Raw genomic sequence first — 26,903 nt, 5'->3', positions numbered from 1 at the left:
TCTTCCTATGACAAAGGATCAGACAGGAGACCCTCTCCCCTCCCACCTCAACTTTTAGCTCCTACCCAGGAGAGAGGGGGAAAGGGGAGGAGGGGGTGAGAAAATGTGTGTTTACTTTTCAGCATCAGGCGCTGCTGCCCCTCTCTGGTAAGATTGGGGGTTGCTTATATGTTTAGAAGGAAAAAAAAGGCAAGAAGGAAGACACACAGAAAGCATTATCATCCTGTTATCTTATTATTATAAGTCTTCAGATAAATCAGAGTGTTTAATCTCCCAAAGTGCCGATTTTTTTTCTCTGTCTGTAGCTAATTCTGACCTCTGACCTCACAATGATCAATAAATTGCAGTATCAATATTCCAGCATGGAGCCACTGTGTTTGAGTTATCTGAACTCATCATGTGACAGTGTCTAATCTCCAATTTCTAACTTCTTCCTTAAATATTTAAGAAGACTGTGCTCTCTACAGTCCACATTATATTTACAATGGAAATAGTTTTCTTGCTGTTTGGCCACGAAAAGAAACAAAACCTAAACAGTTCTCACACAGAGGAGTATTCCCACAATGTGTGTTTTCTTTATGAGAAAAAGCAAAAGTGGGCATTAGTGCTGAAAGTTGTAAAAAAAAAAAAAAAAGATTGTCAGATTGTTGTTTCAGCAGTATGTGGAGGCGGGAGGAGGCCCCATCGCTGTGTTTGAAACACAGCCAACCTCACTCCCCCTCTTAACTGTGAAGGCAGAGAGTCAAAACCCCTTACAGTTAGAGGTTGTTAGACCACACTGCAACACTGAGTAAATCTAATACCCTTACTTTTATTTGATCTAGCTTTTTCTAATCAAAACTAATCAAACAGCATAACAAGTGAATAAAGCGGAGGATAAAGACAGTTCGGAGAGTCGAATGAATGAAAAGTTACTTTGGAAAAGTCCCCTGAATCCCACAGAAAATCTTAAACCATCATGCAAAAAAAATGAGAAAAAAAAAAAACTCCAATTACATCATAGGGAGGGGGCTGCAGAGTGCAGCCTGGACGAGATGATTACTTCCAGACACAGAGCCGGGGTCTTTGTCATAAAAACACACACATGTGCGTGCGCGCGCGCGCGCACACACACACACACACACACACACACACACACACACACATTCACAAGTCTGTCTGCTTTTCTCTCTCTCTTTCCATCATTCTTTACAATTTCAGGAAAATAAAGTGACACATATAAATCCCAGGTGGGTCTCATATGAAAAGTTGGACACTTTAAATTTATTGCCAGCACAAAGATTTAATTGTCATAGAGCGCTGGAATGTTACTCCACTTCCTGTCCAAAGAAGCTTTAAAAAAAAAAAAAAAAAGATTTTAAAGCAACCACACCACTATTTGCTACAAGCTGTAGCGTGTGTGTGCATTTTTTAAAAACTATAGACTGAAACCATGTGTAGACTGAATCTAGTAAGTCACAGCAAACCGTGGAAAAACGGGAGGAGGGAAGAAAAAAAAAAGATGGAAGAAAAAATTGGTGTCAGATTGTGGGAGTGGGTGTACGATCAAGTTCGGTAAATGTTGGAAGGTCTGAGTCACAGCGTGAAAAGACTCAAGTGTCTCACCCAATCACAAGAGGCCAAAGTCAATAGGCAATGTTTTTTGTTGTTGATTGTGGATCAGTTATGTTTGTTTTCTTCTAATTGGACTTTGGTCTTGTCAGTTTGTCTTTCACTTTGTTTTGTCCAGTCTAACCTCACCACGTTTCTTACCTGCACCTGGATACAAAAGTTTAACCTTTACCTCAACCTTTACACACCTGGATTTGAATGACTTGCTGTTCCTGTGACCAGTAATCAGGAAATTACCCCCAAAGCTATTTCTCAAAGTCACCCAGAAGTTCATCTACTTAATTGGCAGGATGTTTTCCTAAATTGAATATAACCCACATCACAGCCATGTGCAGGGTTTATCTAGATGACCAGTTTAATGGAAAAATTGGCGTCAGGGCCACTTGAAACCACAAAACAAGATGTTTGAGTGTTTGAATGCCACTAAGCCTGTAATTGAATGGCTGTAGTGTAATGTAGGCAGTGGTACTGACATCTTTTGACAGTGTCGTGTTTGTTCAGATGATTTGATCATGTGAGACCTTCACACAGACCTTTAGTGTTTTCCTTGTGGGTCATACAGCGAGAAAATTCCTCCAGCTGCTGCTTCAGTCTTTGCAAAACAGTCACTATGAAGAGTGCATCAGCAGCAGCAGTGTAGAACTTGAACTGGTAAGCTGCATCTTTTCTGTACGCTGCTGCTCATTATGTTATGATGAATTCCAACACAGAGCTGAGTGTCTTCATACAGGATCCTCCTCACTCATCCTCCAGGAGGAGATAACAGCTGAAGTGGGAGGAACTCCTCAGAGACATGTTTGTGCACTCTGAAATAAAGCAGCTCAACCTTGAATGATTAAGATGTGATACAGCGGAAAGTCAGTCTGTAGCTTCTGCAAAAAAATGAAATAAATAAATAATGCAACAACAAAGGAAGTGTAATAAATTGGCAATGTGAGCACAAAATAAATCTTGCAGTGACTGTCTTTTTATTTTAAAGGCAGGAAAATAAACATGCACTCATTGTTAACCTTTGGCATCTTTAATTAACATCAGTTCTCTTTGTGCTGAGTTCAGACATCTTTCACAAGCTATTTGACACTTTAAAACTGACAAAAATACTTTGGTTTCTTTTGAAATCATGGGAAAAAGGCAATAACAAATTTGGCAAGAAATGTCTCACAAATTGCAAAAATTAGTAAAAGGTGACAAACACATTACCTAAAAATCACTTTTTAAAAAAAGAGGGGAGGATTATTTGAAGAGTGTTCCAGAAGTATTATAAAAGACATTTATAATACTGACAAATTTATATTTAAAAATTATGTTACAGAAAAAAATATAATAAAATATAAAAAATAAACATATTTTCAAGGGATTTTTAGAACATTTTCTTATATGTTCTTTATGGAATTTTTTCTTTATTTATTCATTTGTTTATCTATTTACATTATTCTCCCGGCAATTTTCTTATTGTTTTGTTTTGTTTTTTTTACCTTTTTGTTTTTTTGCTAGTTCTTGGGTCATGTCGAGTTAAGTTCCTTGTTGCCTCCTCCCCATGTTTTTGAAAGAAATCAAACCAATTTGCTCAGATTTGAAAGGGTTAATAATAATTTTTCAAAGTACATGAGGCTGTATACTGATGATGAAGACATATGCTCTTATTTAATTTTACAGACTCCAGTGTTTGGTCTGAATGGGTCTCTTTGTTGAAGGTATTATCCTCCACTGTGTTTTGCTTCTTTATGGGCAGATGATTTATTGTAAGTTCATGATATATGAAGTCCAGGCTCAGTGTTTCCAAATCCATCTAGCTCTACACCACTGGACTGCGACCCATCATTTCCCTCCACAGGGGGTCCTACTGGTTTTTCTTCTTGTTCTATTTCAGTACCTGGTGGTAAAGCCACAGTACAGTCCTCCGCTGTGTTTGGCTCGCTGCCAGCAACTTCATCCTGTGCTTCAAACTGTAGTTGTACTCCGCTGCATTCGTCTCCGTGATTTCCAATGACGAATAAAGCTGAGGTGTTTGCACCTTTGTGAAGCCCACCTTCGACAAAACCTTTTCCGTTATAGCTGTATGAGGCACTTCTGGTCACAATTGCTGCAACAGTTAGAGAAAATCCAAAAAGAAGAAAGATACCAAGATATTGCATATGATATTAGGCCTTAATTTTATTGATTTTTCAGTTATTGAACTTCTTGAATACAAGTTGTGCTGCTGAATTTGAAATATCATTGCATCAGCCAGCGTGGCCCCATTTGTTTATTTGTGAATTAGCAGGACATCTCAATACTGCCTTAGTTTTTTTTTTATTTTTGGGAAATAGTTTGACCACGAGCTTGGAAAACAAACAAGACAGTGCAGTCAGTGTCACCATATGGGCATTTATAAAACATATAACCTTTTTACTCCTAACTGCACGGTTAGACGTAAAAGCAACAATCTTTTTTCCTGGATCCTAACACTTTTCAAAATATGTCAAAATATGTAAGCGACATCCATTTAAAATTAAATAAATTTTCTCCCACAGTGTATTTTTACACTTTCACCTTCACTCTTTTCACGGCGTATTTGCCAGAATAAAATGTTGGCATTATACATTTCTGCAAACTACTGAAATGTTACATATGTATGTTTCATACATATTATATTAACATTTCTTAACTGACAAAGTTAACACTACTTGTATACGAGCTAAGTTTCTCATCAGGAGGAGGAGGGGATGCTGGATGGTGTGACACCTTGGCGAGACAGTGTAAAAGCAGCAGACAGCAGCAGACCACTTCTCGAGACCAACAAACATTAAAAATGAGACATCGGGACATTTCAAGCTGTGTTTGTGGCTACCTAACCTGGTATTTTAAGCCAAAACACGATCTTTTCCTAACCATAACCAAGTGGTTTTTGTGCCAAAACCCTAACAACACAGAAACTGCAGTGTTGTCAACAAAAAAAATGAGAATTGAAACAGATAGAAACTTAAAGTATCACACAGTTGATGTCCTGGGATGTAAAGCATGTTTAAGATTTTTTTTTGTCACAGTAAAGTGAAATCTTAATCTTAGTTGTCAACATATGACACATATAAATTTAACATATCTGTTGTCTGCAGAAGGGTACAGTGCCAATATCTGTTCTGGTGATTGGGGTGTTTTAGCAGCACATTGTAATTATGTAATTGCAAATAAAATCTAATTATTAGCTGCCCTGCAAAATTAGATATTATTCTGCCAAAAAAAAATGCTGATACAGCAACACGATCCGCTTGAATGGTCATGAGTTTGACTCTCATTAAACTGACTGTTATGACTGTCAGTGTTTTTGTTTTTTTTTGATGAGGAATTGGATCCAGATCCAGTTTGTTAACTTCTAAACAACTTTTCTCCCATTAAACATGCTAAACATGATTTTAGTGCAGCTTCGGCAGTAACAGTGTTACAGTGTTAAGTGTTATTGTGTTGCTGAGTCCAAATAGAATTATGTCTCAACTACAGTTGATGCATGCACTTACTTTTCATCACAGAAGTTTGAATACCAGAGTAAATCTCTTGCATACCTTTTTTCCTTACACACTGAACGAGGGCCACAGTGATTGTGAACAAGAAAAAAGCTGCAGAAGCTGCAGTGCTCCACCAGGACCTCTGCACACACTGCTCATCCTCACCTGCAGAGCAAACATTTCTTTAAGTGAAATGTTTTTATTTTTCATCCTTGATTTATAAAGCCCACAGAACCCTCTGATACTCACTTATTGATGCAACAGTGATGTTTACTTGGGTTTGAACGACGTGTCTGCTTTGCAGGCCTGACAGGGTACAGGTATACGTCCCAGAGTGCTCTTCGATGTCTGGCTTGTGAAGCAGAAGAGACCCGTCTCCCAGTAGAACCAGGTCCTGATCAAGTTCAGCTTGACCCTCCCACAGGTTGAAAATGTGTCTGGTTTTTGTGTCACATCTCAAGATAACTGTGGGCTCAGTGGACGAGGTGAAAGTCCAAGTGAGGGAGAAATTCTGGAGACTGTGTGGAGCGATGCATGGGATGGACAGTGCATGACCTTCCTCCTGTGTTATATCCTCTGAAAGATGTCAGACATACATGTAGGAGCCACTCCAGAATAGCAGGTACATTAAAAGTACATATAAAAATAAAAAATTAGTAATGATTTTTGACATAAAACTTAAAAAAAAATTAAATTAAAATAAAAGACCCAGACAGACTGGGTGTATTTGTTATTCTATATTGGTTCCTATATATATATACCAAACAAATGTAATACAATTTTAAAAAATTATGTCATCCTTAAGATAACCTGTGTCTCTAAACAACTTAAAGTTTATATAATACAGTGTTTTCCTTCTGGAGTAAAAATATCAACACATTTAACTAAAAAGTTGCCATAATTATGTGCATTTTCTCTAAATCTATCTTTAAAAATTTTTGAGGATCACATCTGCTCTTGCTTTTATTTGTCATAAACCAGACTCATGAAAACTAGATCACTGTGTAACCAAAACATACCTTGGTTTTTGCGTGAGGCAGTCCACACCTGGGTCTTGTCAGCCGCTATGAAAGAGCAGAAGTAGGTATAGTTGGAGGGATTACCCAGAATCCTCAGTGTGCTTTCCACAGTGAACAGACCTCTGTGGTCTGTGGTTTTGATGGTTGAATTTTCTAGAGCTTCCGGGGCAGAGGGCGGGTCTGTGGCCCATGTCACCTGAGGTACAGGGTAGATGTTGTGAGAGGAGCAGGTGACCGTCTCATCTGTCATCTCCATGATCACTGACTGGATGAGTGCTACAAGAAAAACAGAAAAGACACCAGTTTGAGTATTTTGTGGTGCTGGCAACCAGAAAAAACACGAACAACATTGCTTGTGTGACACTCATATTCTCATGTTTTGAAGTGTGCAGGGCAGAAACAGCTGGGTAGAACAGGATTTGTACACGTTGTTCTCTCACTCACACACAGTCCATTTACAGTGCTGGCCTTTAACTGCTCCTTCACACAAATCACCTGCAGATGGTGCTTTTCTGCTGTGTTTCCCCGTCCACTTGTTAGTAGGGCAAAAAGCTAACATGACATAAGCTAGAGCAGACTGAATCCAGACACTTGTTATTAGCAAACAAAATAGACCAAGACATAAACTTTGACAATGAAAACCGGGCTGTTAGACTGGATTCCAGGTCACAAAGTAAACTCTTTTATACACCGTTTTTATGTGAAAGTGCGAGATGTAAACACCCAACTGTCCCTTTAGTCCTAAAAAAAAACTCATTCAAAATCTCTTCTTCAATGCATTAATTGCACTTTTCCAATTCTCTCTGTTGTGCCAGAAAATTCAAATAGTGAGCAAAATGTACATGCATTAAGTTGTAATTTATCAGCACCACAGATTACATTCTCCAAAATAAAAATAACATTTACTCACCATCTCTCTAACACTGTTTTGACCACTGAAAATGAGTGTATGACAGACTTCAATACGATAACATGACAATCAACCATTAAGAGCTGCTGTCTGCTTTCAAACTGCTTCACAGCCAGGAGCCTTACCGCAGAGCAGTAGTGGAAAAAAAAGAGTGCAAAATGTTCCACCTCATTGTCACGTCCTTAGGGGTAGTAGACACTTAACCACTCAAAGCTTCATCACTGCTAAATTCATCATTTTTTCAACCAAAGAGGAAAAAGCCAAAAACAACATAGGGGGAGTAAAATGGGCAAAACTTGTGACACTTTGAATGTAATGCTGTCAAATTTGTACTGACCTTTCACCTCCAGGTTGACAAAGAGCTCCTGGTTGCCCTTCCGTGTGCTTGTGTAACATTTGTACCTGCCCTTGTCTTGAACTTTGACCCTCCTGAGGAGCAGGGAGGCATTGCCGTGAGGGATGTGGGAGTTGAATAAGCAAGTCCTCCCACTGAAGTGCTTGTTCTGGAGTCCGAACTGATCCTTGTTGTAGTAGTAGCTGTGGACTGGTATTTGCTGCTTGTACCAGTGGATCACCACAGTGCCAGTGGGTCTGAAGCTGCAGGGCAGGATGCAGTCGTCGGGGATGATGCAGGTGACGTTGGCATCTGGTAAGACTTTAAGATGGTAAAGCTACTGTCAAGAACACTGCATTGTTTTAGACATTTTTCATTCGTCGTAATGATCAAAATAAAAGTACTGCTATAACTGTCTGTCAAAGGTTTGTCATTTTCCTGTAATGTACATTATTTGATTCATTTTTATGTTAAATTAAATTATGAATATCTGGATTAAAAGAGTAAAACATGTCATTTTCTTTATATCTTTGGTGAGTAATTACTGTATTTCAAGACATATATCAGCTTTAACAATCACTTTTTCACAAATTTTAAGTCATAATTTCACATTCTTGCAGGCATTTTTGTAGGCTTTTGTAGCCACATCTGTGGTGTGTTATGTTTGGGGTTTTCAAAAGTTTGTAGTCAACAGACTTCACAATCAGTTTAGAACAACAATTAACTTGGAACTCTGCAAATACATAGGCTACTATCCGGATGCAATGCAATAAACTACATTATTTTGTGTTACAGTTACATTGCAGTGTATCAGAATTCTCGACTTCTGCACGATCTCACTGATGTGATTGTTTCTTTCTTATTTCACAACAGCATGAAACTGAGCTGAGGAGAAATGCAAAAATTTGCACAAAAGAGCTCCTGTCCTCTGTGACTTTATTGTCTAATAAACATCTGAGCTGTTTAACTAGAATGGAGTTTTTTTATTATTTTGTTTTTGTTTTAAATCTAAGTCACACTTCACCCCAAATGAGTGCTTAGCCCCCAGATGTGTGCAGCTGTCACAGCTGGGTAACACTGCTGTGGTGAGGACACAGTGCAGCTTTGTTTACTGCTGCTGAGGAAATATCAACACAAACTTATGTTATCCGTACAGCTGGATTTTTTTTGAACCTCTGTCATTCTTCAGCATACTCAGCTGACATTACACTGCATGAACTACTGAGCTGTAAAAAGCTGTGGGCTTTTTTTTTTTTTACACATTAATTAAATTTACTGTATGTCCATACAGTGCTCTTTTTGTGGCCTGCCTGGCAAAATGAATAAAGTGAAATCATCAGTATATGGTTGGTATTATAGCTTTGTGCTTACTGCAGTGAAAAACATCATCTTATCAGGTAACATGTACACTGTCTGCAAAAATAGCCGCCATTATTTACCCTAAAAAATGCGTTTTCATTGGAACAAAACCTTATTCACCATCAGGGTGTTGCAAAGATTGGCCGTATTTGCACAAGGTGTGAGGAAACGTTTCCTTGCATGACAATTATATTCTTGTAAAGTTAACATTATCTGAACAGATAACAATACCAAACTTAATCACAACTCAGGCAATTAACCCCAAAAGTATACAATTTCTCACTACTGTATAAAGACTATGCACAGCAGAAGCACCTTTTCTATTTAATTCCCTGTTTATGAGAATTAATCTCTTATCTGTGAACAGTAGGAACAAGCATTGAGTATTACAATACCTTTTGAAGCTGTCAGTAATGATTTCTCCAAGAATATAAGCAGCACAATCATGAGTCCATGTGTCTCTGCCATGTCAGGCGACCTGCATTGAGCTGTTGGTCCTTGTAACAGTATTTGGCACACATGTGTGTGAAAGCACATCAGTGTGCACTCAACTGTTTCTGTGTGATTCCACTTTACATCCTTCCTAACACTAATGAAACACTGACTAATTAACCAGGCAGGTAAAAATTTAACCAGCCTGCTTGTGTATGCTTCACTACACAGCACCTCTACTGAAATAGTTCACAGATACACATGTAACACCTTCTGTGATCTGTTTTCTATTCACATTCATATCATCTCTATGGGCTAATAAAGATGTTATGTAATTTTATTTTGAAAGGGGAGGCTCCTATAAATCACATATCTTTATTTTGATAGAAAATATAAGGATTTGCTACACAGAGGGGAACACAGAGTTGAAGAAGACAACACAACATTTTTATCTATAGATGAGGCCGGTCTTTTGTACTTAAAATAATGTGACGATCCTGAGTATCCTGATGAATGGCAAATATGTGCATTTCTTCAGGATACCAGGGCTTTACCAGGGTTTTTTGTGAAAACGTACACATATTTCTTAGAATGATATCACACTGTTTCAAAAGTCTTTAATTATTCTATTAAACCGATGCAAAATCTTAATGTTTAACATCCTAAAACAACCTCAAACAGGAATGAATCCCACCTTATTTTATACATGGATGTTTCCTTTTCGCCCAACGCCAGCTGGATGAGACTTCAGTCCCACGTGACCCTAGAAAGGCATCACAGAGTATAGAAAGTGGATGGATGTGATGGTATTAGTGTTTTCAATTTCAGTAATGCGTATGGTAAATCTTGTGTCATTCTGAAGTTACAAATGTTTATATATGTCTATTCAACAATGTTGTTATTTTTTATATAAGCACATCTACATACATTCATATGTTCATGAATAAAAATCCACTGTATATCTCTAAACATGTTTTGACAGATGATGACCTCTAGAGAGCACAGATGAGATGTCACCTCCACATGTGAATGGCCTCCTGCTGTCCAGCAGCTGTGGGGTCACATGTACAAGGGAGCCAAGGTCCACGTGCATGATTCTTTAAGATGGCATTGCTCATGTCTGCCCTCAATCAACTTTAATCCCAGATTAAAGGGACTATGCCACCACAGCGGAGTCAAGCCGTCTGTGTTTTGATTTCATCGTCAGTTCTGAAGTTTCTCTTTTCCTGTTACAGGTTCTCATTCTTCCCTTGATTTAATGCAGTGTCATTAAACATGCTTTTTTTCTCTAAAGTTTTAATATTAGAATTTTTTGTTGAAACTTAATTATTAAGAGTTTCCACCCATGCCCGTAATACTTAATTTATCCTTCATTCATTGTATGTCGATTGTGCAATATGTCACATGGCCACAAGCACATTAATAATACGTCATATTGAATGCATACAAATATCCAACATGCTGCAGATCTATTGTATATATGGACAGCATGCTAGTTTAATTGCAGTTACATGCATTCTTTTGTCAGCATTTGGGACAATGCCTACAAAAAAAAAATCTCATGTTTTGAGTGTTTCAAAATAAAACCCATTTTGCTTGTATAATATAAATAACTTAAAATATTGAAAAGTTTTGAAAGTGACTTTAATGTGCAAATAAAATATTCATGATATAAAAATAACAATGCAAAAATCTTAGTCAGTCTTTACAGACAGGAAATTGAGTTCAACTTCCAACATGTCAGGAAAAGAAACAGGGATCAACATTTGTTTCACTTCAATTTCTGAAATTGTTCAAATATAGTCTTTCAAGAAACATCAGTCTGCATAGGTCATTGTGGTGTGATGGGTATGAGGGCAGCCGCTAAACTTTTCAGAAATGACTTGTAATCAGGAGTTCACTGGTTTGGATTCCCCAGCCTGGAAAAGCTTTCATCTTTCTCACCTGCGGATAAGAAGCTGCCCAGTGTCCATTGGTAGAGAATAGTCAGCCATGTTTGACTGGATGAGCCTCATGGCAGGTGATGAAGTGACATATAGAATAAGGTTTTTTAAAAAAAGCACAATTATAAACCTCTGTGACAAGAATGTACATGGACATCACATTCAAGGACGGGCAAAAATTAGAAATACTATTATCTGTCACAGCTCACAGATTTATAAAGAAAACAAAAATATCATGACTCAAAAGGCAGATAAACTAAGCAAGGAGTCTTTAGTGATAAAAAAAAATACAAGGGTACAAAATGAAGCAGGTAATTAACACAATAACAAGGGCAGAAATGAGGCGAATTCATGCAGACGAAATCTAGATCAAAAATCATGAAGCAGATATAAAATGCTGGAAGGCTATGGCAGAGGGCACAAGGACAATCTTTGCACAAACAAACCAAGTGAATAAATAAATGACAAATAAACATAGTATCATTAAAAAGCATTACAATTACCCATTAAAATAACTCTGTAACAAATGCTTCTTTTAAGAATATAACTTTTTCATATTCATCTGTATTTTTATCCAGATTATAATTTTGATTAATCGTGGTTGAAATGAATTGCAATTTGTTATAAAGTGTTACTTTTACTTACATCCACAATGCAGAGGATCCTGTGCGCTTTAAACAAAATCTGAACCACTCCGCTGAATTACAAAGGAGGTTTAAATTTTGTGAAATTTAGCTTTTTTGGTCACTCTGTCAGTCGGTTGGTCCACAAACATTTCCACTCTGTTTGGCACCCAAAATGTTTGCCTTCGGAGGCTTTAATTTGGCAAGGAGGTTTTGTGTATGTGTGTGTGTGTGTGTGTGTGTGTGTGTGTGTGTGTGAAGAGAGAGAGAGGATTGGCCAATGGGAGTGGCCTGTCACAAAAAGGCACTTAACTTCCAAATGGATTCAGACTTTCCCAAGATTTTGTGGGAAGATTGCTCATGAGCCAAAAGACAACTGATTAATCGTTTGTGCCAACTGGCAAAAAAAGGGCAACGAATGGATGCATGTGCCCATGTGGTCGCAACTATTTGTGCTTGTTCACTAACATGTCTACATACTTTTTGAAATACCTTAACCTGACATCTCTCTATGTTTATGATCTGCCTTCATGTTGTGGATGATGTTGTGTTACATGGGATCACAGTAACATTTTTGCTGACAACTGCTGCATTTCTTCTTTTCTTTAATATTTAGATGAAGGAAAAACAGTTCTCAGCCTCAATAAAAGAATCCTGTGAATGAAGTCATAAGTTCAACGTTTGCAGTTGTGTCCCAGAGACATATGCCTGCATCTGTCCCCTCTGGATTGGATCCTTTTTCCCACCACCACAGTAGAGTGCAACTCGAGGGAAAATCCTGCAATGTATAAAAGTAGGCTACAGGCTTTTTATTTTTATCTGGTCAGAATGATGATGAAACTGCTGGTTGTATTATCCCTCTGCCCGCCCTCTGCTGCCTCCAGTTTGTAGGTTACAGAAAGATTTCACCAACCACAGATAAGAAGATTAGAGAGGAATTAATGGTATTCCTTTGTCATTATAGGAATAAATTGATATTTGGTTTTAAATCAGAGGGTGGGGACAGTGGAGGAGTCAGAGCAACATGTTGTGTCAGGAGACGTAAGCAGAGGGATGGCACTGAGGCGAGCAAGCTCAACCAGGGGGATGCCTGTGTATTGGAGCTAAACGCTGGATGTCTGACTGATGTTCACCATGTTCGAGAAGATGAAACAGCAGGATAATGCAGAAGTAGCTGGGTGTGTGCGTGGCGGGGCAGAATGAGCGTTGCTGGGACATGGACATGCAAGTAGAGGACGGGGACCGCTGTGGCATTCCCTGGGCGAGACACTGACGCAGTGGGAGGAACGTTTGGGTTCCTCTCGTCTTTCCAGCCCCAGCTTAACCATGAGAGTGGCCCTCCTGGCCTTTAGACTGATGTGCTTGGCCTGGTTGTGGCCCCTCACCTACAACAGCAGCCACTTTCCAAACAAGAGGAGACACAAGGAGCAGTACGGAGAGAGCACCAAACAGAAGCATGGAGGGTGAGCCAGGGAGAGATTTCTCATACTGTATACTCCTTGCTTTATTACTTGTGAAGCTGTTTCTACTGACTTGACACCTTTTTGGGGGGTTTTAATGTGGTCTTTTTTGTATGCTTAACAATATAAACACAAATGAGGTTATGAATATAGAATTAGGCCTAGAACTAAGATCTTCCCATTATATAAAATTGACAAATAATATTCCAATTTATTTAACATATAATTAACTACAAACTCTTTAGTAATTGGAAAATACAAGAGTAAGCCAATTTTTGGTACACATTAAACTTTTGATACCTGGGCATATTAGGAACTTCAGAGCTCAATGACAGCTGGGATAGGCTTCAGCCCCACCGCAACCCTTAACAGGACAAGTGATTATGGACCATGAAGGAATGAATATAGTTATCTGGACGTTTTTTTCTAGCTTTTTTTTTAATCAAAATTCTTGCAAGTTGCTGATTGTTTTTTTCATAATGTTTAGAAAATGAAATCAAACAATTAATTCAGGGTTTCAAATGTTTAAATACTTTAAGGACGTGTGAGTGCAGTAAAAGTAAAGTAATGTTGATCCAGGTTTCAAAGGGTCAATATCTTCATGATGAATACCTCTAACCTTAACCCTAGTATAGACAGATGGGCCTCTTAAAGCCAAAAAAATAGTTCAGGTACAAGGTCAATTCATGACACAGACACAAAAGCCCAACAATATGTTTGACCCAGTTACAACTGTGTTAGATCACTTAAAGAACTTTCATTTCCTCTTCACCAAGCCGATGGTTGTAATCAGAGTGTTAAAGTCCAATTAACCATCACTAACTCCCTCGACCAGATGTCTGCCCTGCTTAAAGTGTGCGTCTGTGTTCGAAAGAGAGACAGAGAAAGAGTTTAAGCAGCTATGTGCTCTCTTTGGTTCTCAGCCGCGTGGATCTTAAGATGAAAAAGCTGGACAGCACCAAGTCTCTGCTAATCAAATCTGAGCAGCTGCTTCGGATTGAAGACCATGACTTTGCCATGCGGCCTGGCTTTGGGGGTAAGACAAAAAACCCCAATCTATCCATGCATATTTTTTATCATGTTTAATAACCATGTGCTTTCCTGGCAACTTAGTAAGGTTAATGTAGGTTACTGTGCTGTCTTTGGTATTACGCCCAAAAAAACCCTTAGTGACCTAGATTGTCTGCCGTGTGAGACAATGGCAGCAGACAGTAGTACAGAGAAGATAATCTGAACTGTGTACCTAATTCTGTGTGTGTGTGGTGGTGGGGGGGGGGGGGGTGTATCATATGACCAGATTGAAGAAAGAAAAAAAAAAACCTAAGCAAATATGCTTTCTCATACAAAAACAGACATACATTGTGATGGTTTTTGTCCTGTCAGAGGATGTTCAAAAGACTAAAACTAAAATGTTTCCATTTTATTACCATATCCGAGACTGTAGAATATCTTAAACAAATGCATACAACAAGCTTTGTATTTTTTTGTGCCTCAAAGCACAGGTCTGGATTCTTTTGTCTTTGCTATAGATTTGAGATTAATTCTCAGAGGTTACACCATTCTTATAAAACACTGCAAACTGTGACTGCAGCAGACGCTCCAAATTAAAGTCCTTTCTTGGTACAAACCTTCACAAAGTTGTGACTCTTACTTGCCATTTAGTTACATGTTGGTCAGAGCAGTTGTACAGATGTATCATATGACCAGATTGAAGAAAGAAAAAAAAAAACCTAAGCAAATATGCTTTCTCATACAAAAACAGACATACATTGTGATGGTTTTTGTCCTGTGACAAGTGGACTGTAACAGACTTCCTGTTTGGCGGTGTCACTGTGTCAACTCTTGTGTCATTATGTTTTCTTTGCAAACAATAAGGTCTTACAAAATCAGCAAAAGTGTGGGTGGTTTGATTGAGTTGTTTTTAAAAAGCCTTTATTTCTTGTGCACTGGCGTGTGTACAGTATGGTTTTCTTTTTGCAGTCATGAACTCTAAAAGTTTCTCTCATTCTAGCTTTAGATGCACATCAGTAAATAAATCTGCTGTCAGTAATTCACTTGGTGAATGCCTTTCAATCCACTTGTCAAACATCAGACTTTTTTTTTTAAATGTTGACCTCAGACAGTAATTTCCGACACTTACTTCCACAGATTTTAAAAAACTCTTAGCTAGTGAGACTTCTCTGATTCTTAATGAAAACTTAACTTAACCAATTAACTGACTCTCTTTGAGTCAGTTCTATCCATCATGAATATTATTCCAGCACCAGTGGAAAAAAAGTGTTGTATTGTGTCGTACCGTCTTGCCCATTGTAGTCCCTCAAGTGTGCATATACAGTCTTGTACCTTTGACCTTTAACTGTAGTTGCTCCTTTTTGGAGAGTTCCACAGCCATACCTCAAGAACCTCAGTGACCTAACATTTCACAAAATGAGCAGGCCTTTATCTCCAACACCCTACATACCCAGTGGTGTAGTGGTTGTTGACGGGGTGACTGTATTACAACGTGCATGGGAAGGTGACTATGGAGGAAGTGGGTATACTCTCCTATATATTCCAACTGCTTTTTGTCTGATAGGTCAGTATCCTGTAAACAGCCAAAAAAGAGGTGGCTATGCCACATATACCTGTGTATACCCTCAACTACACTGCTGCTCCTGCCCAAAATAATCCCCCCCACACTTGACTACTTTAATTGCAGACTGATGTTTTTGAGTGCTTACCTTCATTAGATAATGGCACAGAGAGAACACAGTGTTTACAGTTCACATAATACGGTTGGCATACTTTGGCACTAGAGAATGACATAAGGCCCAAATATGCACAACGTAGGATATTTTTGCAGTAGTACAGTATGTTGATATTTAACATAGCATCATAACATTTTAGTCTCTTAAGCAAACATTTGGGTTTGCATACTGCTGTGCTGCCATGCGCTTGCATGTCCTGTGCAAATTTTCACTCCTGCCACCTAAAAAGAGGCAAAACATGTCTGATGTTACTATTTTTAAGTTACATAACACAGGTAAGGTATAAATTTGGCGTAAACAGCATAACTGATCTTAAAACCTATTTATACTATGTTATACTGTACTGGAGTAGAGTTCACACTATTTAAAACCATGCCATAATCATCTAAGCGGCTTTAATTGCAACTGTAGTCGTAGATTTAAAGAAATAATCTTTTTAAACATAGAGTTTGTATAGAATCACTTACTGTGCCTATTCAAATATTTCATAATACTGTTTGGTTACTTATGGCTCATCCGGAAAAAGATAAGCTGATTACAACTGTGAGATATCAGTCAACCCTTGAAGTATTTTGTAACATCTTGTTTGTGCTTCCTGAGTGACAGCTCACTATTAGGATGAGGATTACTGCTTCACCCAAGGTGTTATGTATGAACCATTATCTGTCAGTTGTGTGTAACTGATGAAGTGATGTTGCAGCTATCAGTTGGTATTAAAAGATGATATGAATGCAGCTGTCAGCTGAGTCATGCTCAGAACCAGCATGATGTCGGAGGCATAATTTACATCCAACCTTTGTGTCCTTAGTGTGTAAGATGTAGCTTACGTTGTGTAGCTCAGCAGTCGGATTTACACATAAATAATCTCTGGCAGATGTGCAGACAGATGATTTATGGAGGATGTGATCCAACTGTTGCTTCACACTGATCCATTACAACATCTGACCTTCTGCAGGATCGGCTATTCCTGTTGGCATTGACGTCCAGGTGGAGAGTATTGACAGCATATCTGAAGTTAACATGGTACATTCCTCTTGGATTCTTGTAGATCTAACCAGTATACAGTGTCTCCTTTTCTCTGCTGGGCTTGAACACCAGTGTTGTTCTTTCTCATTTTCAGGACTTCACCATGACTTTATACTTGAGGCATTACTGGCAGGACGACCGTCTGGCCTTCCCCTCTAGCAGCAATAAGAGTCGTACCTTTGATGCACGTCTCGTGAAGAAGATTTGGGTTCCTGACGTGTTCTTTGTCCACTCTAAGCGTTCTTTTATCCATGATACAACCATGGAGAACATCATGCTGAGGGTTTTTCCTGATGGCAACATCCTCTACAGTGTCAGGTAAAAGATTTGTTTTTTAAACATTGCACATTAAGACATTATCATCAATTGCTGAACAGAAACAGTGCCCACTTTGGCCACAAAAGGTAACAGCAGGATGATGGCACACTGAATTTGCCTTTCCAGCACTCCCTGAAAACTTTGTATTTCCCCTGGGGTGGTGCCTTACGCCCTGCATATTGTGTTGTGTGCCTTATGTGCATTTTCGTTGGCTCACATTGGATCTTCTTCTCACTTCATGGATAAAATAGCAAAGCATAACCTAAAAAAAAAAATATGAACCAAAACTAAACCTACAGGAGACTTCACGTCTAATTGTAATTTCAAACAGATGATTTCTATGCCTCTGTGCTGGCACTATTCATGGCCGGAGACATTGTGTGGTCAGGTTGTCCATACCTTCCATTCTCGTAAACTCAATATCTCAAGAAAGCCTTTCTTCAGATTTAGCACTATTGTTCAATTGGCCTCAGTGATGAACTGATTACATTTTGGTTTTCTAAGGTTACTGTGACCTTGTGACCGTCTCTTTTTCATGAACACGATATCTCAAGCAGGCTTTGAGGGAATTCACTCAAATTTGGCATAAACATCCACTTGGACTCAAAGATGAATTAATTAGATTTGAGTGGTTAAAGGAGAAAGGTCAAGCTTACTATGACTTTACAAATCACGGAGGGCTGAGACAATAATGGAGACTGTTGAAGCATGCACTGTTGCATCCCACAAAACCACGCCCATTAGTGAGAAATACCAAGTTTTTAGCGTCTTTGCCTTAATATTTATCTAATGTTATCTTTTGTTTAGTAAGCTGTTTTGAAGACATCATGTTTATCCCTGACATTTTACAATGCTGAGTAACAGGAGAAAAAGCAGAGAAGAGCAATAAAATCAGTGAATTTAGGCATGAATGTCAGTCACACAGTTTGCTGACACTCACAAACATTCACCACCAAAAGCTACCTGTCATACCAAAATATTGTTGTGTTATTTCTACTGTCAAAAGTTATATAGTCTCACTTTAACCTTACATGTGCTTATAAATCTAAATTAATTAGTCATGATTTATATATTCATTTTGAAAAGGATGTCAATCAAGACATAAAACAACCCCACTGGATTATTAATAAGGGGTTTAGCCGGCAGGAATATGAGAAGCTTTCAGATGATGGTCATCATATCTATTTCAGCCACAGATGTCGACAATGTGGCGTCATCCACAACAGCTTGCTGCGGTCACAGAGCCTGTTAGGCACAGACACAGTCAGTGAACGATTAGTTCATGTCACCATCCACCATCTCAGCAGTTAAAAATCAGTCGTATAGTTTCATTTTACACCCTTTTGATATCTTATTAAGCTGGTTGGCTGACATTAATGCATGCAGCTAAATTCACCATTTTCTGTGAACACATTTACTGCTGCTGAATTGCTTGATTTATGTGAGTGTTTCTTTAACTGTAAGCTGTGTTTTAGGATCACTGTGACTGCACTGTGCTCAATGGACTTCAGTAGTTTCCCTCTGGACACACAGAATTGCTCTCTGGAGCTGGAGAGCTGTGAGTATCAAACCACAGTTAAGATTATTTCTCTTTGCAAATACCTGACAGGACATCCAGAGCTGGTTTTCAAAGGATTTGTGTTTATTTTGTTATATGAAATTTTCATCAGAATCTACTTTACATAATGTGCTTGCTTGACGTGTTTTGCTGGCTGCTGATACTGCTGAGCTCACTGAATTATTTAACAGTTTCCCTATTGCCAGTTAAAAACACTATTGGATGTCTTTGAGCTAATGGGACAGACACACTGCACAGCCCACAGTGCATTACCATACTTCATAAACACACAGTAACCACAGCCATGTTCTATTTGCACAGACTAAATATGTCATAATCCTCAGTCAGGTCAATCTCTGTCCATTATAAATGTCTGCTTTTCTGATGTAGGATTTGCAAGGGATTCTCTCTTTCATTCTGTTCTGCTGCTCTGAACATAAATTTGGTCATTTCTGACGATAGAGTGGGATTATTTGCTACGTGGGGAATCTTTTGTCTTTCTGACCTCTTTATCTCTCTCTTTATCTGTCTTGAATTATTACATTGATAAGGCATGGATCTGATCTCAGAGGAGAGTCAGGAGCCCCATTTGTGTGTGCTCTCTCCTCTCCTCTGAGAAAAACATCCATGACTCTTCTAAGAGAGGCAACAACATGTGAAGGAGTATCAACCCCCACTCCTCTCCCTCCCTCTCTCCTCTCTTGAAGATGCGTACAATGAGAACGACCTAATGCTCTACTGGAAGAACGGGAACGATTCATTAAGGACTGATGAGATCGTCCTCTCTCAGTTTTTTATTGAAGACTTCCAGCCTTCCTTTGGGCTTGCCTTCTACAGCAGTACTGGTATGTGAGGTTAGAGCCATGAGGGCCCCTCTGAGTTGGACCCAGTTTGGGAACAATCAGAGAGCTCCTTATTTTAAATAAATACTGTGTATGCAACAAAAAACCCTACTGTTCTTCTTCTAAAAAAAATGATTGTCTCAAATGTTCATACCTTTCTATTGTGTTATATTTTGAGAACAGTGTGTTGAAGTGAGGTAGTTTATGTAGATTCATGCGTGCAAAAACATAAATATATAAAACTAGACCTCAGAGCTTTTCCACATCTAGCACAGTCACCAGAAAAAAAATAGAGTTGGATTTGTCTGTTCTGCAAACAACCAATATGTTACATTTGCATGTGCCATACGATTCATAACAATGTTTCTAATCTGTTGTAGTATATGAGCTGACTTTGAAGTGGGGATTTTAGTGGATTGTGTGTCACAGAGGCACAACGCCTTCCAAACTACAGGCCACTGCGGACCACTGTGTGAGCCCAGCAGAACCTGTTCTGTTTTAGCGAGTAATTTCTGAGTTTCCATCGACTTTTTAGGCTCCAGAGTGTTTTGTTGCAACCTGTCGGCTGGGATAGTTCCACAATAACCATTTGGTTTTTTAAATTGACATTGCTATGTTTGCTGCCAGGATATTGGCATTGAAAGTGGTCATTTTTTACTGCTTTTTATTACTTTTTGGAAATTCCTGTTTTTCTCGCATAGATTGTGCCCCTAAAACAGCATTATAATTGAAAAATTGATCTTTTCCAAACACAACTCCGTATTAACTACAGTAACATATCTGCTACACAATACCGTTCAAATGAAACATATCTATGGTTTGCAGAAACATACAATACCAACATGTTTATGGGTGACGGGTGTCCGCCTGAGTGACTCAACTTTGATTGACTATTCTCCAATAAAGTACCAGTATAACTGTAGGCCTAAACTTCTTCATCTGTCTTTTTTGCCTGACACTCATGTCTTTCAAAAGGAAACTACAGTCTGCAGCTGGTTAGCTCAGCTTAACATAACGAGTGGAAGCAGGGGAGAACAGCTAGCCCGCCGCAATCAAATCAAGGAAAGGCTTTTGATGGTAATTAATAAACATGTTATTTTGTAACCATTGGACAAAACATGCACAAGGGAAGTTATTTTTTGCTGAGGGGTGCTACACAGTATAAATAGGTTTGCGTAAGTGTATATGTGCACAGGCCTAGACAGTGGAAGTCCATCGAGTCCAGTGAATTTTATGGATCTTAAAAGCAGCTCCAGAATTGTTCTGGCAACCTTTTTCAGCCTGTTCAGCTTGTCTGCAGCATTAATTAGCTCCCACCAATGTGCAAATCTCTTCCCAAGCTTATCCGACCCTTGCACTCTGACATAATCTGATGACGTTGTCACGTCAGATTGAAGGAATTGATTTGCACATTTTAAAGATCTTTTTTTCATGTTTTTTTGTTTGTTTGTTTTTTTACAGGTGCCTTATGCTGTTCAATTTTTTTCAAACAAATATTCAGATAGCATATTTATTTTGTTGAAATAGCCAACTACTGACACATTGTGTTGCTACCTTATGTCAATAAGGGCTGCTGCAGCACTGTCAGCACCCACATTCCCACACCCATGTAGCCAAGCTAGTTGTTTCCCCTGTTTCCACTCTGTGTGCCAAGCTAAACTAAGCTTCCTATTTTTAGAACAATACAATTTGTAGAGTTCCAGCCTTTAAAGCTCTGTTTTAATTTATATGGCTACAGTTTTCTCCATTTCAAGATCACATGTAAGATATCATCATGTACCCTTTCATCAAGAGTATTATAAAATGTTATGTAATATTGCCTCTGTGAGATGCTTTATTATTTAAGCATTTTAGAGTTGTATGACTAACTGCTAAACCCACTTTTTGAAACCCTGCCTGCTTCTACTGTTACATTTTGCTGTATGAGAAAGAAAGACAGAAAGGGGGCAAGGGAGATTTTCTTGTCAGTGTGAAATAATCTTGTAGGGACCTATCTGCTCTAAGAGGTTGTTATATAACTGCAGCTCTAGACAGATCTGGCCCAGAGTATAATCACTTCCTAATCTGAGCTCTAGGTTCTCCCTGTTGGTCCATCTTGTACTTTCTTAGATTCAAAACTTACTCAATCTTGTGCAGATGTTTTTTTCTGCAGTGCTTGTCATGTTTTGTGCTGCCCCTGACTGTTAGTATGCTCTGCTCCCCACCCTGCCTGCTCCACTTTCTGTCCACCTATCTCTGTTTCAGGTTGGTACAATCGGCTCTACATAAACTTCATTCTCAGGAGGCATATCTTCTTCTTCATGCTTCAGACGTACTTCCCCACCATGCTGATGGTGATGCTGTCCTGGGTATCTTTCTGGATAGACAGAAGAGCTGTACCTGCCCGTGTTTCTCTGGGTACCACATATCAATATAGCCTTTTACATGTTTACAGATTTATTACAAAAAAAACCTTTATATTTTTATCCAAAATCCATCCAAAAATACAGCCTGTTCTGATGCTTTGTCATGACCCCTGACATGTGATATTAATGCCAAAGGCAGCCTTTAGGTGTCTATATGAGATATACAGAGCATTTACTGATATCCAATTTCAGCCTGTCACAGCAATACTTTTTTACATTTGAAGCAGAAAGTCTGCACAGGGTGTGAAAGAGGGAAGGAGGATTGGTCAAACAAAAGCTGGACTCTTATTGTGGAGTTTGTGTCTCGTGTGAGACCAAAAGTCACTGAAGTTTTAGTAAAAAGTTACACTGTTGTCACAACTCAACTCTTAGGTTGTACAAAAGAGGGAGACGTGCTGGTACAAGTAACCAATAAAAGGATTGATTAACTTAAAGTAAGTAAAAAAAAGTCAAATAACTTGGATAATGAGGTAAGAGAGATCTTTGGAGTCAGTAGTGTGAGGAGTGGATGGGTGAAAATGTGCTGTAGGATTGTTGTGCTGCAAAAACACAGGAGCAAAGATGTGGTGAGGAGGTCTGCCAGCCAAAGGCTGGCTGCTGCTCTTATGTGCATGGGGCACACAGGGACCAGGTGTGTCCAATGACACTTAATTGGGCTCATCAACACTGCTGCCCTGGACTGACAATCAGCAGTAGCAAAGGAACCCTGCAGAGGGCCATCACACAATTTACCTGCAATCATTGTGCAGTGACATCAGTCATATGACACATAGCATCATAACAAACATACACATAGTATCACATAGATACTTTAAAGGGTGTCCTTTGCCTCACTGTGAGACTTTGAGCCTGTTAAAACCTGGTATTAGCATGCATTTTGGTGATTTGAAAGAAAGTGGACAGCCAAGACACAGCTGAACCATTGTGTTAAGATTGCTAGTCATGTTAGTGGTTGTGTCAGTACAAATAGATCAGAATGCAACAGGTCTTCTTTTCATGCAACACTACATCCAACTCCAAAAAAATGGGTGTGATGCAGAGCATTAGCACACTGTCAGCCAAAACAACCACCGCGTCCTACACTGATGACGCAGTCCTTGTAGTAGATGCATCAGGACGGCGATAGCATTTATACTTAAAAACGTATGTGGTCAAATGTGTCCCAGACCACCTCAGCAAGTGGTTTGAGTGATCGGATCAGAAATTCATCTCGGTGGCCATTTACACCTGTATTTAATGCTATTCAGTTTTGATCAGGTCACCTGAGATGTTGATACCAGGTGTAATCGGGATGATAGGGCATGACAAAGTGTCGGTATTTGATGAACTGGGTTGAAAATTATCAATGTTTTGTTTTTCTGTTTTATTTAATCAAATACTTTAAGAATTTGGAAAATTAGGCAGTATTAAGAACTATACCACAGCCATAAATGTGATATCAAGCTTCTTATATATGAAAGTCTCAGCAAGAAAGCGAATGAGCACTTTTTTCCCCAAAATGTCAAATTATTCCTTTAAGCCTGTAGGTGGCTAAAGTAAGGTTAAATCGCTGTAGTAATAGAAATACTTGAAAGTTGTTAATACATTAAACATAGCACTTATGTGGAAATACCTTGCAACTTGGGTATTTAATGATGCCTAATTGGTTAGTACTGTGGCGGTGTTTTCTTTCCTACATTCACTACTGTAGTACATAGTATAATCCCTTCAAACACTGGATGCTATTTGTGAGGTTGTGTTTTTAAATCTCATAATGTGTTGTACTGGTGTTTTCTATATGTAGGCATCACCACGGTTCTGACGATGTCCACCATCATCACTGGTGTCTCAGCCTCTATGCCACAGGTGTCTTACGTCAAAGCCGTAGACATCTACTTGTGGGCAAGCTTCCTATTTGTCTTCCTGTCCGTCATTGAGTACGCTGCTGTCAACTATTTCACCACAGTGGAGGAAATGAAGAAGCTCAAGAGGGCAAAGGTCATTCATATTCAGTTTTTCATGGCCTAGAATATCTTCCCAAATCATCATGTGACATGTTTGACCCCGCAGGAAATCATTTTCTACCATCTGGACAGCCTAACTCTCCTCTTCTGCCTCTGTCGCTGCAGATCCCCAGCTCCTACAACGCCACCCAGGCTATGGCGTTCGATGGCTGTTTCCATGACAATGAGATTGACCTAGCTTCATTGCCAGAGGTCTCCAGCACCCCAAATACAGAGAGGAACACCCAGTCTCGAAACTCTACTGTCTCTGGACCCACAGAGGGCACCAGGCTACGCCGCAAGCACCCTTTAAAACAAAACCTCAGCTTCATTATGAGCAACAGCTACATGATCGACTCTTACTCCAGAGTCATATTCCCCCTGGCTTACCTGCTCTTCAACATCATCTACTGGAGTTTGTATGCATAGTGCATCAACTATGCAGTAGAATGAACAGTATTTCTCTTTGACTGTTTTCACCATTATACAGTTTAACACCAACAGGCTACAACAAGCTAATGTTCAATACTCAATATTCAGCTGTGACCTCAAGTTTGCACAATGTCTGCTGATGGGCATAGATATCTCCCACGATGTCTTCTACTCAAGGAGTGTGCAGTTGTAACTTGGAGAAACTCCGAGATCGGCTGTTGCATTGAATGGCTACGATGTTTGTGGATGTTTATGAATGTTTGCTTGTGCATGCCTGTTTTATAAGAGAAAAAGATTTATTCAAACAAATATATTTTATTTCTTGATTAGACACAAAACATTAAACTGTATAATTACTGTACATTGTCTTATAAAATAAATGGAGGGTCTTAACAATGTGTGTCATGCTACACATGTTCTTATGATGTAAATGTGCAAGATTAAGCTACAAGGCTTATCTTTATCTATGATTTGCTGCTGCGGCTGAGAGTGAACCAAGGCAGTAAATGTGTAGCATTGAAACCAAAACAATGAGCAGGAAGATGCTGATATAAGCAACTTCTAGCACATTCAAGTAGTCATATGTAGGACTCGACGTCCACGTTGGCTTAAAAAAAGGATTTAAAGTTCATTATTGACATTGGAAACAGCAGATGAGAAACAATTTAAATACCAAAGAATCAAAGCCATACCTCCATCTGCTTGTGATGACCATGTAATAAGAGAACAAGACCTTGTGGTGCCAGTGACTTACAACTTGTTATTGCTGTATATGGAACAGACACATGCAAGCCCTGGACAATCACAGGAGCAGAGCAGATGAGACTAGAGGACACATTATGCACACGCAATGACATCAAACAGTTACAGCAGACACACAAGTAGGTGATATTACACATCATACAGAATCTGCATATAAATCAGGTTGCTAGCTTTCTTTTGCTGGTGTTGCAGCATTTTAACCCTACATTTGGGGTCTATAATGCAGTAAAGAAATTTCTTTAAATGTCTGTGTGACAGCTGAAAAACTAACATCCCTTATAGAGCAAAATGTATAACACAGTTTTATTAATATTAATATATGTATAAAATTATTAAAACCTTGCATGATTACATGCCATAACATATTATATACATCATATGATCTATATAACAATAACAAAAAGAGACAATTTTTATGCTAATACATGTCAAATAGAAATTAGAGTATTGGAGAGAAGGAGAGAATATAAAGAGAGGGGATTACATGCCATAAAGTCAGTTATACTGTGGTTGCATAATACTGAGCGATGGTAAACAAAGCCAGCAGGACGTCAGAGTAATCAAAGCTGATTGATGGATAATGTGATGAAATGTATTTACAAGGCTCAATGGGGGGCATCATAGGTTAAGAAAATATGGCTAAAAGTGACCATTAGGTATTAAATCAAACAGACTTTAACTTTGCTATGTTCCAGGCATAACCGCTGACTGAGTTTATTATAGGTGTGTTCTGGTTTGTTTTACTCTTTACAGAAGCATTAATACATTTACATTTTCTCCTAAATTTAAGGGTTTTTACAGGAAAAGTAAAATATTTTAAAAGAAATACACTGACTTGCTCCCTTGCCAAGAGTTAGAGGAGAAGATGGGTACCAACCAGACCTAAGGCTCATATGTGATTGTCTACCAAACTGCACAAAATGTAGTAAAATACCTACTGTTAAAAGTTACAAACAACCTCCGCTGTGTGGTGCCAAAGCTCCAGTAACAGTAAATAGTGGTCCTGACCCTCAAGGTTGTCAGGAGATCATTTCCAGGGCTTAAGAGATGATTGTGGAGAAAAAATAAAATAACATTAGAAATAAAGTAACATTTTTGCAGCAGGAAATGTTTTTACATTACATCACCTGTACCAGTGGTACAGTGTGCCTGAGAAGAGATTATACTGAGTGTATTTCTGAGTCATCAGCTGCCTTCATGGGAGTGTCCCTCCTGTTTGTTTCAGGACAGCTGGAGAGACTCAGCCACAGATTCCAACCTGTGCTATGGAGCAATGGAGCCTAAACACCAAACCAATTATTTTATGGGGTCAGGACTCAAAAAGGTTGAGAACTACTGGTCTACATGTACAAAAGTCTGTCATTCAAGTCATAACAATAACAGACTATTTTAGATCGAAACAACTCATGATGTAGAGGGTGTTAGTGTGTCCTCTGGTGCGGCTGCTAAATGCTGCATGTCACCAAAACATCCCAATGATCAGCAGCAGGCATCAAACAGGTAAAGCTATTACAGCCTTTTACATTTCATTTCAAACACACAAAAAATAAGACACTCAAAAACAGTCATTATTTGGATGTACTTTGACCGCACTGAGTTTCCCTCTAACAGACATGAAAACCTTGCTTGTGGTTATCTTTATGCCCCCCCTTGTGTAC

At 38.8% G+C, this 26,903-nt stretch overlaps 1 protein-coding gene across 1 annotated transcript; it reads left to right on the top strand.

Annotated features, from left to right (window-relative positions):
- Positions 1 to 13,039: 13,039 nt before the first annotated feature.
- On the top strand, positions 13,040 to 24,480 carry gabrr3a (gamma-aminobutyric acid type A receptor subunit rho3a). The gene is made up of 9 exons (XM_042499618.1): positions 13,040 to 13,176; positions 14,097 to 14,209; positions 16,876 to 16,943; positions 17,041 to 17,264; positions 18,740 to 18,822; positions 19,530 to 19,667; positions 21,909 to 22,061; positions 23,853 to 24,046; positions 24,178 to 24,480. The coding sequence occupies exons 1-9, from the start codon at positions 13,040 to 13,042 to the stop codon at positions 24,478 to 24,480; spliced, it is 1,413 nt and encodes a 470-aa protein (XP_042355552.1).
- The last annotated feature ends 2,423 nt before the right edge of the window (positions 24,481 to 26,903 follow it).

Source organism: Plectropomus leopardus, chromosome 13, assembly GCF_008729295.1.
Source record: "Plectropomus leopardus isolate mb chromosome 13, YSFRI_Pleo_2.0, whole genome shotgun sequence".
NCBI classification, from domain to species: Eukaryota; Metazoa; Chordata; class Actinopteri; order Perciformes; family Serranidae; genus Plectropomus; species Plectropomus leopardus.
The sequence above is the reverse complement of the archived record's forward strand: the minus strand, read 5'-3'. Positions and strand labels throughout refer to the sequence as shown.

Excerpts from the sequence above, each read along its gene's own strand:
- gabrr3a (XM_042499618.1), top strand. The coding sequence starts at position 13,040 with ATGAGAGTGGCCCTCCTGGCCTTTAGACTGATGTGCTTGGCCTGGTTG. Across the intron at positions 17,265-18,739 it reads AACATCCTCTACAGTGTCAG|GATCACTGTGACTGCACTGT; the intron begins GTAAAAGATTTG and ends GCTGTGTTTTAG. Across the intron at positions 22,062-23,852 it reads ACCTGCCCGTGTTTCTCTGG|GCATCACCACGGTTCTGACG; the intron begins GTACCACATATC and ends TTCTATATGTAG.